Source organism: Notechis scutatus, chromosome 14, assembly GCF_049901735.1.
Source record: "Notechis scutatus isolate UNSWTSFEM ecotype Mainland chromosome 14, rNotScu1.2, whole genome shotgun sequence".
Classification (NCBI taxonomy): Eukaryota; Metazoa; Chordata; class Lepidosauria; order Squamata; family Elapidae; genus Notechis; species Notechis scutatus.
The window spans coordinates 3511897-3523998 of NC_142022.1; the positions used below are offsets into that span (position 1 = coordinate 3511897).

The following is a 12102-nucleotide window of genomic DNA, read 5'->3' on the forward strand; positions in this document are numbered from 1 at the left end:
CCCCGTTGTTCCCCACTGTCTGATTCCGCTGCTGTCTGCGCCGGCTGCCGGTGAACCACAACATATTGGGAGTTAACATGTCCGGCACTGCCTGGGTGTAACTGACTCTGAGACACATCATTCACTGTCACCCTTGACCCTGGTTCCCCCCCCCCCCAGTGTATCGTAATTCATATTCTCCAATGGGACACCTCCATAGCCCAGAGTCATCAATCATGCTCTCCAGTTAGAATTTTGCATAGCAGAAACTTCAGTCACCTAGTTACTATCTCTGAAAAACTATGTATCGAATACACTTTCAATTTCCAAGCTGCCACACTGCCCCCCTCCCTTTCTGTTGGCAACTTTAAAAGACCATAGAAATATTTTACGAGTTGACAACAGGTAGGAGGGTTGAAACTGTAATACACACGATTGCCAGTCGTGGTATTTTGTGATCCGATGTGCGACAGTTGCAACTTTGAGAATGGGTCATAAGTCACTTTTTCTGAGGCCGTTGTAACCTCAGACCATCGTTAAGCCATCGGTTGCAATTCAAACACTGCCGTACAGGTCATCCTCTACTTACAACCATTCGTTTAGTGATCGTTCAAAGTTACAACAGCACTGAAAGAAGTGACTTACGACCGTTTTTCACACGCTTATGACCGTCGCAGCCTCCCCATGTCACGTGATCAAAATTCGGAGACTTGGGCCAGAAAAGTAGCTGTGAAACTTAATCTCCCTAGGCTATTGGGGAAAGTACATCCAGTGTTTCATGGTAGTTGATTAAAGCCGTTCGTTGGTTCTTCATTGAGGCCAGCAGAACATGCAGCTCCGAAGCCTTTGCTCGTTGCAGGGCATGAACATTAGGAGGTTAAGAAAATTTTGGATTCTAGGATCTTCAGGGGGAAGTTACAATATTTAATTTATCGGAAAGGTTATCCAATTTCACAAGCAACTTGGGTAAATAGCTGGAAAGTTAATGCTGATAGATTGGTGGGAAAATTCCATGAAAAATATCCACACAAGCCTAAGGCGAATTCTGTGGGTGTCTGGCTTAGCAAGGGAAATGTCTCACTTAACCACAGAAATGTTGGGTTCCCTCGTAGTCGTAAGTCAAGGACTACCTAGCTTGAAGGCAGCTGGGTCGGGGGCTTTTCAAGTGGGCTTTTCAAATCCTCACAATCTTTCTTCTGTGCCCCCGCCCCGAAAACAGGTGGCCGAACGGGCGCTCTATTTCTGGAACAACGAATATATCCTGAGCCTGGTGGAGGACAATTGCCACACGGTGCTCCCTACCATCTTCAGCACGCTCTACCGTGTCTCCAAGGAGCATTGGAACCCGTGAGTCCAGCAGGCACAGTGCTGGGGAGAACTTGGTCAGAGAAGGAGGACTTCCTCACAACTCCCAAAAGTTAGAAAACCCACCTGGGGGAAAAAAAAAAAGCTCACTTCCCACTCCAGGAAATTACAACCTGGTGTAGGTTGTCCTCTTGGTCAATTGAAATGGTACAACTCGCCATGGACAACTCGCCACGGGACAATTCGCTGCAGGTCAATTCAATAATTCAATTATTTCAAATATTTTTTAAAAACAAATTATAGGGACCCACCTCAGCTCTCCCCCTCAGGAAAGCATGACTCTGGAAACCAGGGATTTGTCAGAATTACGCGTCTCGGAATCGGCTGTCAGGATTCCGGCAGTTGCCCTAGTGAAATCATGAGCCTCAAGCCAAGCTTCCAAAACTTCAAAGGATTTATTAGGAGCGAACATGTCGGCTTGCCGTGACCCTGGTTTCCTCGCACCCCTCTGGGTGTATCATAATTCGTGTTCTTCAACGAAATGCATTCGTAGAGGAGAGTCATCAATCACATTCTCCAATTAGGGATTTGCAGGGCAGAAATTCCGGTAGCTTAGTTACATCATCTTTTCAAGATCAGAATGGAATAGGCACTTTTGGTTCCAAACTGCTGCATTGCTCTTTCAAATTCCTCCCCCCCTCCCCCCTTCTGTTCATGGCAACTCTAAAACAGGCCGAGAAATGTGTTATGAGTTGACAGGGTTATTTCAAAAGGAAACTTTTTTACTGATAGAAAGTGATTGCAGGGAAGACAGGGAGAAGCGGAAGTTCCCGCGGAAAGCGCTAGGCTGTTTTCCCCATTCAGACCCTACCCCAGTGCCCCTCGGACCGCCAGTAGCCGATGGAATGCCAAAAAGGTATTCAGAGAACTCTGAGGTGTTGGGCTGGTAGCAGTTCATCCACAGGACGCTGGGACTTTGGTAACAGGCTAGAACTGGTTAGAACAAAAGTGAAAACTTGCAGGGAATTCAGCTCTCCAAAAACCCACCCCCTCCCCGCCAAAATGGCAGCATCCCTAAGAGGGCCTGGCAAAAATATTATAATTGTTGTCATTCACATTTTATTTTTGTCCCTCCTTTGGCATCCTTTCCTTAATGATTCTGTTCAGCCATTTCTTTGATATTAGTATGACTCGTGTCATACAGTGAGTTGGCCATGGCAAGTTGACCATGGCTACTTGGCCATGGTGAGTTGGCCATGAAGAGTTGGCTGTGGTGAGTTGGTTATGGAGAGTTGGCCATGAAGAGTTGACCATGGCTACTTTGCCATGGCGAGTTGGCCATGGAGAGTTGGCAAATGAAGAGCTGACCATGGCTACTTGGCCATAGAGAGTTGACCATGGCTACTTGGCTGTAGTGAGTTGGCCTTGGAGAGTTGGCCATGAAGAGTTGACCATGGCTACTTGGCCATGGAGAGTTGACCATAGTGAGTTGGCCATGGAGAATTGACCATGGCTACTTGGCTGTGGCGAGTTGTCGTAGTTGTGGGACTGTAGGAGTGTCTGTCCTCCCCGTGTGTCCCAGTTTTGTCTTCTTATTCTCACCCCCTCGTCCCACATCTCTTCCCAGGACCATTGTGTCCCTGGTCTACAACGTCCTCAAGACCTTCATGGAGATGAACAGCAAGCTCTTCGACGAACTCACGGCCTCCTACAAGGTGGAGAAGCAGCAGTAAGTGTGTTTGTGGGAGGGTGTGAACTGTTTGAGTGGGGGGTGGGGGGGAGATGGTGGGCGGGCAACTCTTGGTGATGGAACAGAAGAACAGAGCTCGCTGGTCTTCCGTGGTTTCAGAAGATGTGGTGGGAAAGCTGGACAAGCTAAACCAAAGATGTCCAACCTTGGTGGACTTCAGTTCCCAGAATTCCCCAGCCAGCACAAGTTTACCTTTCTGCCTGAAACAATTTGACCAAATTCACATGACATGCTAAGCTTGGCTTGGTATTGTGAATGGGGGGGTGGACTTGGCATCTTGTACAAAGCCGGCCCATCGAGTTAGTCGAGGGTTCAGTCAACAGTCATAGAATTATGGAGTCAGAAGGGATCCCAAGGATGAAAATACGGAATAACAGAGTGGGAAGGGGCCTCAGAGGTCTTCTAGTCCAACCCCGTGCTCAAGCAGGAGACCCTCTACCATTTCAGACCAGTCCAGTCTCTTCTTAAAAAACCTCCAGTGATGGAGCATCCATAACTTCTGGTGGCAAGTTGTTCCACTAGTTAATTGTTCTCCCTGTCAGGAAGTTTCTCCTTCATTCTAGGTTGGGAGTGCAAGAAAATTAGCTAAACCACTCATGTGACTCTGTGTGTGTGTGTGTGTGTCTCCAAAACCTCCAAAGAGGGAGAAATCACAATCTCTTACAACTGATGTTCAGATCTTACCCTCAGGAAGTGTTTTAAGCCTCCTGCTTGGGCAGGGAGTTGGACTAGAAGACCTCCGAGGTCCCTTCCGGCTCTATTCTTGATTGATTGATCACTGGAGATTTTTTAAGAAGAAGAGATTGGACAGCTATTTGTCTGCAAGGGTATAGGGTCTCCTGCTTGAGCAGGGGGTTGGACTAGAAGACCTCCGAGGTCCCTTCCGGCGCTGTTACTCGGAAATACAATCGGGTGAACTCCACGTTAGGCCAATCATTTAGGTCAGTGGTCCCCAACTGTTGTGGCTTGGTGGCCCGGCTGGAAGGGGGGAGAGGGGAACTAAAGCCACATGAGTGGTGGGCCAGTGTGCACACACACACATGCATGTCGTGCAAGTTGAGCTGTGCGCACGTGTGCATACGTGCCAGCCTGTTGCTCGTGCAGTGGAGCATGGCCTGGAGGGTTGAGGATCTCTGGTGTAGGTATACTTTATTGGGCCAAATGGCTGCCCAATCTCTAGAGCAAGGGAGCACAGGCTGGCTGAGGAATTCTGGGAGTTGAAGTCCACACGTCATAAAGTTGCCACAGTTAGAGACCCCGTAAAGTTGCCACGGTTGTAGTCCCGGTAAAGTTGCCCAGGTTGGAGTCCCCGTAAAGTTGCCCAGGTTGGAGTCCCCTGCTTTAGAAGTCCTCCAAGATTCCTCCCAAATCCCATTATTCCGTAATTCCGAATTTTGTCCTTTTTCTGGGCACCTGCTTGGGGTGGGTGGGTGGGTGGGCGAAGAGGGATGCCAAGCCTGTTTCCTTTGCCCCTGACCACCCGCCCTCCCCTCCTGCCCCTCCCCGCAGGGAACTGAAGAAGGAGAAGGAGCGCCAGGAGCTCTGGAGGCACCTGGACGAACTTCAGCTGCAGAAGCTGCAGGGCCTAGAAGAAGCCAAGATGAACCGCCTGAATTTGCAACGCACCCTGGCCAGCTAGGAGGCCCTCCGCCCCCTGGAAGCGAGCCCCTCGCCCCACCCCCGACTCGTGGGCGGTGGGAATGGTCCGACCCTCCCAGGCCTTTGAGTCAGCGGGTTCTCCCCCACCCCCACCTGGCGTGAGGAGTCGGAATTCGCGTCCTCGGCTGCCCCCCCCCCCACACACCCCACCGCCAGGCCAGCCAGAAAGCAAAAGGACACAAGAGTTTGGGGGCTGGGCTGGGGGGCAGTGGAGGGAGGGGGCAGAGGCCCCCACTGGGCTGCGATGCCCTCCCCCCCCCTGCCTAAAACTGATGGGCCTGTAAATAATAAGGGAGCTGCAATCTTGCCAAGACAATTTGGGGGGGGGGGACGGCTAGACAGACTTTGGAGGGGTGGGATTATGACCCCTTTCTAAGGCCCTGTGGGACCCAAACCTATTTCCCTCTGGGGCGGGTGCAATAGGAAAATTGGAGGAGGGGTCACACAGTGCTCTCCTCCCCCCCATGGCCCTCCGGGACAGGGAAAATGCCCAAACCCCCCCACCTTAGTAGTGACCCTGACCCACGGCCGTAGAGCCTCTCCTTGCCTCCTAGCCCCCACGCTTCCCTTCCCCAAAGGGGCCATCCTCTTTGCTTGGGGGGCAGAAGGATGGTTCTGAAAGGCAGTGGGGGCATGCCCTGCCAAGGAAGAAATGGGGTGCCACACCGGGAGAGGCCCTGCGCAAGGGGCGTAGGTGGTGGTGGACTTGAGTGGGGGAGAAATTTGCCCCCCACCCCCAGCAGTTGTTAGGGTGGGTTTGCCGTTGTGTCTGGCTGTGTGTGTGTGAGAGAGAGAGGGAGGGAGAGGGAGGTGGTAGGTGGTCTTCACATCGTCCTCTGCAGCTCTGGGGGGGCACGTGGGGAGGGGCCTGTGTGTGCCCCCTGTCTTCTGTTTGTGTTGCCCAGAAGGTATCGGGGAATACTGGGTCACAGCTGCTTTTGCCCACGGCCAGAGCAAGCGCCTCTCTTCCTCTCCTCCTCCCTCCTCTTCCTCTTCTTCTATCTGCCTTCCTTTTCTCCTCCTCTTCTCCCTCCTTCCTCCCTCCTCCTCTTCTCCTTCCCCTAGCTGCCTTCCTTTATTTATTTTATTTATTTATTTTGATTTGTCAATCACTTACAAGATAACAGGTATAAATATAAACATAGTTATGAATACATGAAATGGATACAAATAAGAAAAATATAAAAGAATCAATAGGACAGGGACGGTAGGCACGTTGGTGCGCTTATGCACGCCCCCTTCAGACCTCTTAAGAAAGGGGTGAGGTCAATAGTGGACAGTCTAAGGTTAAAGTTTTTGGGGTTTGGGGGAGAAACCACGGAGAGGATTCCAGACATTGACCACTCTGTTGCTGAAGTCGTATTTCCTGCAATCAAGTTTGGTGCGATTAACCTTGAGTTTGTATCTATTGTGTGTTCTTGTGTTGTTATGGTTGAAGCTGAAGTATTCATTGACAGGTAGGACATTGCAAGGTATGGTTTTATATACTGTACTTAGATCGGACCGAAGGCGGCGTAGTTCTAGTTTTCTAGGTCTAGAATTTCGAGTCTGGTGGCATAAGGTCTTCTCTTTTCTCCTCCCTTTTCCTTTTCTCCTATCTGTCTTCCTCCTCTTCTTTTCTCCTTCCTCCTCCTCCTGCCTTCCTTCTCCTCCTCCTCCTCCCTGCGTTTTCTTCCTCTTCTCCCTCTCCTATCTGCCTTCCTTTTTTCCTCCTCCTCTCCTCCTCCTCTTCCACCTCCTTCCTTCTTCTCTTCCCCTTTCCCCATCTGCCTTCCTCCTCCTCCCTGGGTTCCTGACTTTAGGGAAGATATATTTGCTGAGTGACTTCCAAGGGGTTGCAGCAGGCTCTCTGCCTATCTCGCTCTGTGTGTGTGTGTGTGTGTGTGTGTGTGCCTGTTGTATGTGTTTAGTACATAAGAGAATCATTCTCAGCCACCCAAAGTCTCACTGAAGGAGGGCAGGGCAGGAAACTGACCGCAGCAGCCCCTCTGATGGGCTTGGCCTGTGGGAGCCTCTGGAAAGCAATCAGCTCCATTCTCTGCAGGCATCCGCATCTGGCTTGGGATGCTCAGAGACACAGAACATCTGGAAAGCTACCTGAGGGGACTTCTCCATCCCCGCTGCACCTGGGTGGGGACTGAGCGGAGGAGCGTTAAAAAAAAAACAAACATAATTTTTTATAGCTCCCCGTTGAACTGTGAGGTCCTGGGTGCTCTCTGAGTTTGGTGGTTTTCTTGCAGACGTTCCATGCTCCAATTAGGTCACATCAGTGCTAAGTCAATCAGAATAGGAGGGACCTTGGAGGTCTTCTAGTCCAACCCCCTGCTCAAGCAGGAAAATCTATCCTATTTCAGACAGATAACACTCCCGTCTCCTTAAAAACCTCCAGGGATGGAGCAGCCACAACTTCTGGAGGCCAGTTGTTCCACTGGTTAATTGTTCTCACTACGAGAAAACTTCCTCCTTAATTCCAGGTTGTTTCTCTCCTTGATGAATTTCCACCCATTGCTTCTTGTCCTGCCTTCTGGTGCTTTGGAGAGTAAGCTGACCCCCAAATCTTCTTTGGGGCAGCCCCTCGAATCCTGGAATCCTGCTATCATATCCCCCCTAATTCTTTTTTTTTTTTTTTTTAGACTAGCCAAACCCAAATCCTGCAGCCGTTCCTCACGTGTTTTATCCTCCCGTCCTTTAATCGTCTTAGTTGTTCTTTGCACTTTTTTTTAGAGAGTTGGCAGGGGGAGAGAGAGCTGCAGGTGGCAGAAGCGTCTGTTTGTCTTCCTACGGTCCGATGGGGCTCTATGAAAAGTCCAAGAAAGACACTCTTAGACTCCGTTGTTATAGAGAAAATAAACTTTTACTGGAAGTGGTAGCATCCAAAGGATTCCGGATCTGAGGATTTATGCGCAAAAAACACATATCTAAAGTGATGGCAACATTCCCACCCACCCTAGTTCAAATGGCCCGTCCAATCAAAGATGTGCAAAATGTCATGTGGGGCATCTTCAGGTGGTGATGCAGACACCTGGCCATTGACTTTGGCCTAGTTTGATAAAAGAGGTGCAGTTGCACAGTAAGCAAGTAAACAAGGATAAACAAGAGTTTCACCCCCCAAGTTGTACAGTTCATTCTCTAAAGCCTCCAGCACACTTCCCACCTCCACAAAGCCCAATTAATTCACCCTCACCCCCCGTTACTATGGCAGCCAAAAAGATAGCAAGAGAAAGGAAAGGAGTCTTGAAGGCTGACACCTTTTAGTCTCCAGGCCTTTGGTCATCTTACTTCCTCTTTGGACTTTTTCCAAAGACTCAACATCTTTTTGTAAGGTGGGGGACCAAAACTGGACACAGTCTTCCAGGTGTGGCCTTAACTAAGGCTTTACAAAGTGGTGCTAACACTTCGCCTGCTTTTTGATTCTGTGCTTCTGTGTACACCCCCTCCGCAAGGATTGTATTCGCCTTTTTTTTAATGTTAGATGCACTGATGAAGTTCCCTCATTGGGTCTGCAAGAAAACCAGCTCAGAGAGCACCAAGGACCCCCCCCCCCAATCCTAATTTTAAGTGCCAGGCTATGGCTGCAGCTGGCATGATAGCTTCTCTCCCACCCACCCCAATTTTTGACTGCTGACATCCTATTCTCCCTCCAGATTGACGTGTTTTTCTCTCCACCGAAGGTTGCGTGTTTTGTGTGTGTGTGTGTGTGTGTGTGTAAGAGTCTACATGTGAGGGAGGTGAGGAGTGCGAGGTAAAACACCCCCTCCCCTCCCTCTGGGCATGACCATCTCCACACGGTCTTGGTACCCAAAAACAGACCCTCGGTGGGGAGGGGGAAACGGGGGGCAACAGCTTTCATGGCAGTTTTATTTTTTTAGCAAACATTCGGATCAGATTCTTCTCCTATATAATCGGACTTTAGTAATAATACCCCACCGCTGTAGTTTTCACAGGAGAAGACCCCCCAAAAGCGCTGGAGGGGAGGGCCAGGGGAGGGTCGAAGTGGGGCTAGCAGGGTAGACCTGGGAGGGGGCTGCAAGAGAGATATTTTGTGGGGGGTGGCAGGTGGGTGGGGAGGGTCGAGTCTATTTATGAATAGTTTCCTGGTCACGAAACCTTCCCACTTTCCCCGTGTTCCTTTTGCTGGACGACTCTGTATTCAATAAAGATGAAAGTTTCATGTCCCAAGCGCTGTGGGGTCGGCTGTGGGTCCAGGGTGGGTGGGGCAGGGGCATCACTCAAGGCTGCAGAGAAGGGTCTGTCAGACTTTCAAAAAACGTAGGGTGGTTTCAGAGCTGGAAGGGACCTGGGAGGTCTTCTAGTCTAGCCCCCTGCTCCAGAAGGAGACCCTATACCCATGATGGCGAACCTACGGCAAGTGTTCCACAGGGGGCACGCAAAGCCTTTTCGGCCGGCCTGCGAGTTGCAGGCAAACTTACCTCACTGGGCATGTGCGCGCCTCACCGTTCATTTTCAGCCGGTTTGAGGCCTTTTTTGGTCTCCCAGAGAATTGAGGAAAGCTTCTGCAGGCTTTGCAGGCTGAAAACTAACCCCGTTCCCTCACTTCCGGGATTTTCGGAAAAACAGGAAGTGACGAAACGGGGCTAGTTTTCGGGGGGATTACACACGCATGCATAGGGGGCGTGCATTGCCTTCTGGGTGCTGGCACAGGAGCCCAAAAAGGTTAGCCACCTTATACCAGTCCAGATAGGTGATTGTCCAGCCTCCGAGTGATGAAGCACCCACAACTTCTGGTGGCCAGCAGTTCCTCTGGTTAATTGTTCTCATTGTCAGGAAATTTCCCCTGAATGTCAGGCTGCTTCTCTCCTTGATTAATTCCCCTCCGTTGCTTCTTGTTCTGCCTTCTGCTGCTTTGGAGAATAATTGGACCCCTTCCTCTTCTTTGGGGCAGCCCCTCAAATCTTGGAAGTCTGCTTTCATGTCACCCCTAATTCTTCTTTTATTTGGCCAGACTCCAATCCTGGAGCCATTTCCTCCTGTATTTTAGTCTCCAGGCCTTAATTAATCTGAATTGCTCTGCCCTTTTTCCAAAGTGTCACCATCTTTTTTTGTAATGTGACCAAAACTGGATGCCATATTCCAAGTGTGGCCTTACTAAGGCTTGATAAAGAGGTACTAAAGCTTCACATGATTTGGATTCTATGCCTCTGTTTATACAACCAGGGATTGTATGAACTTTTGGGGCTGCCGCCCCACATGGCTAGCTCGTGTTTAAGGGACCGTCTACTAAGGCTTCTTCCACTGGTTAATCGTCCTCACTGTCAGAAAGTTAGTTTCCATCCGTTATTTCTCGTCCTGCCTTCTGGTGCTTTGGAGAATAAGCTGAGCCCCAAATCTTCTTTGGGGCAGCCCCTCCAATCCTGGAACGCTGCTCTCATGCCCCCCCCCTAATTCTTCTTTCCTCTAGCCTGGATGGGTGGGCTTTGATTCCCAGAAGTGCCCAGCCAGCATAAAATGGAGATGAGACGATGGCCAGCTGTAGCCTGTTTGAAGCGAAGGAGTCCTAGATGCCCGGCCCTCTTTACTGTTAAAGCGCTTGTAAAAAAAAAAGGCTATTTCAATACTCACAACAGGTGGAAATGACACTGAATAGAAAATGGCACCCCACCCTATTGAAGCTTTTCGTGCAATTTGGAACAACTAGTAGTCCTTGGCTTACAACCGTTCGTTTAGTGAACGTTCAAAGTTACCAGGGCACTGAAAAAAGGACCCATTTTTTCACAGTTACGACCCCATGGTTATGTGATCAAAAGTCAAGTGCTTGGCCACTGGTTCATACTTATGACCGTGGCTGTGTCCCAAGGTCACGTGATCAACTTTCGTGACCACCTGATCAGCAAAGTCAACAGGGATCGACTTCACAACCATGTAATTACTCATGTGATCGACTGGGGTGATTCTCTTAACTGATGCAAAAAAGGGGGCAAAATTCACTTAGCAGAAATGTTGCGGATCAATTGTTGTCGTATGTTTGAGCCTCCAGTCCCCTCATCATCCTGGTTGCTTTTCTCTGTACTTTTTCTGGAGTCTCAACCTCTTTTTTATAATGTGACCAAAACTGGATGCAGTACTCTAGGTGTGGCCTTACTAAGACTTTACAGAGTGGTATTAATACCTCCCTTGATCTTGATTGTGTCCCTCTGTTAATGCAACTGAGGACTGCATTGGTTTTTTTGGCTGCTGTTGCAAACTGCTGGCTCCTATTTAGCTGGTTGTCCACTAAGACTCCAAGATCCCTCTCACAGCTACTGCTATTGAGCCTGATGTCACTAAAATCAGTTTTCGAGAACCGCATAGCAAAAGTTTGTGTCTTTTGTGCTTCTGAATGTCCAAAGCCTTGTTTGAGAATCACGTTGCCCTGCTCCCACTTGGGAACACAGCCTGGAAGGGCCGACCGATGAAAGATGCTTCAGCCATGATTTACCTTTGAGCAAAAGAGGTTAAATCAGGTTCGTTTTAAAAGCCTCTTTGCCATTTCTGAATCGATTCAGCCATTTTTGCTTTTTATAGGGCAAAGCTAAAATTAATCCCTGGTGTTTTGGTTTTTGTTTTTTTTCCCTTAATGGAGGCTGCTTAAAGCATTTCTGGTCTGACTGAAGATCCCGAGATCCCTCTGGATAGATGTAGGGTCGGTTTGGAAAGATGACCTGAAAAGTGAGCTGGATTCTGCCTCGGTTGTCTTAATGTTAAGATTCTAGGAGAAAGAAGAATTCCAATATTTCAGCATCAGTGGGGAAATTCCCTTCTTTGTGTGACTGGCTCTTGCATGAAGGTTCCCAGCAAAAACGCCCTTTAAAAGGCCCAGCTAGTGAATATTTTGTGCTGCTACAACTCACCTCCCTAATGTGACATGGAGTGTATTGGCTGTGTCTCTGGGGATTGACATGGATGGATGTTCACACAGTCCCTTAGGAAAAAGTGTCCCATAAATGGTGCATTTAATTTGGCCTTTTTTTTTAGGGTCAGAAACTACCTTCATTCCTCCCTCCTTCCCTCCCCACTTCTCCCTCCATTCCTTCCTTTTCCTTTCCTTCTTTCCTCCCTCCCTTCCTTTTCTCCCTTCCTTTCTCCTTCCTTCTTCCCTCCCTCCCTTCCTTTTCTCCCTCCTTTCCTTTCTCCTTCCTTCTGTCCTCCCTCTTTCTGTTCTTCCTCCCTCCTCCTGTGCCCCCTCCATTCCTTTCTTTTCTCCTTCCTTCCTTTCTCCTTCTTTCCTCCCTCTTTCTCTCCTCCCTCCATTCCTTCCTTTTCTCCCTCCCTTTCTCCTTTCTTCTTCCCGCCTTCCTTCCTTTTTTCTGTCTTCCCTCCTTTCCACCCTCCCTCCCTCTCTCCTTCCTTCTTCTCTCCCTTTTTCCCTCCCTTTCTTCTCTCTACTGTCCCTCCCTCCCTCTTTTCCTCCC

General features: G+C 49.4%; 1 protein-coding gene across 1 annotated transcript in view; it reads left to right on the top strand.

Annotated features, from left to right (window-relative positions):
- Positions 1-6357, top strand: part of PPP2R5B (protein phosphatase 2 regulatory subunit B'beta) — a 31804-nt gene extending 25447 nt beyond the window's left edge. Inside the window, exons 11-13 of the mRNA XM_026685775.2 lie at positions 1199-1326; positions 2912-3013; positions 4544-6357. Coding sequence (XP_026541560.1) covers positions 1199-1326; positions 2912-3013; positions 4544-4673 — 360 coding nt within the window. The 3' untranslated portion in view covers positions 4674-6357. The remainder of the gene's footprint in view (positions 1-1198; positions 1327-2911; positions 3014-4543) is intronic.
- Positions 6358-12102: the final 5745 nt, after the last annotated feature.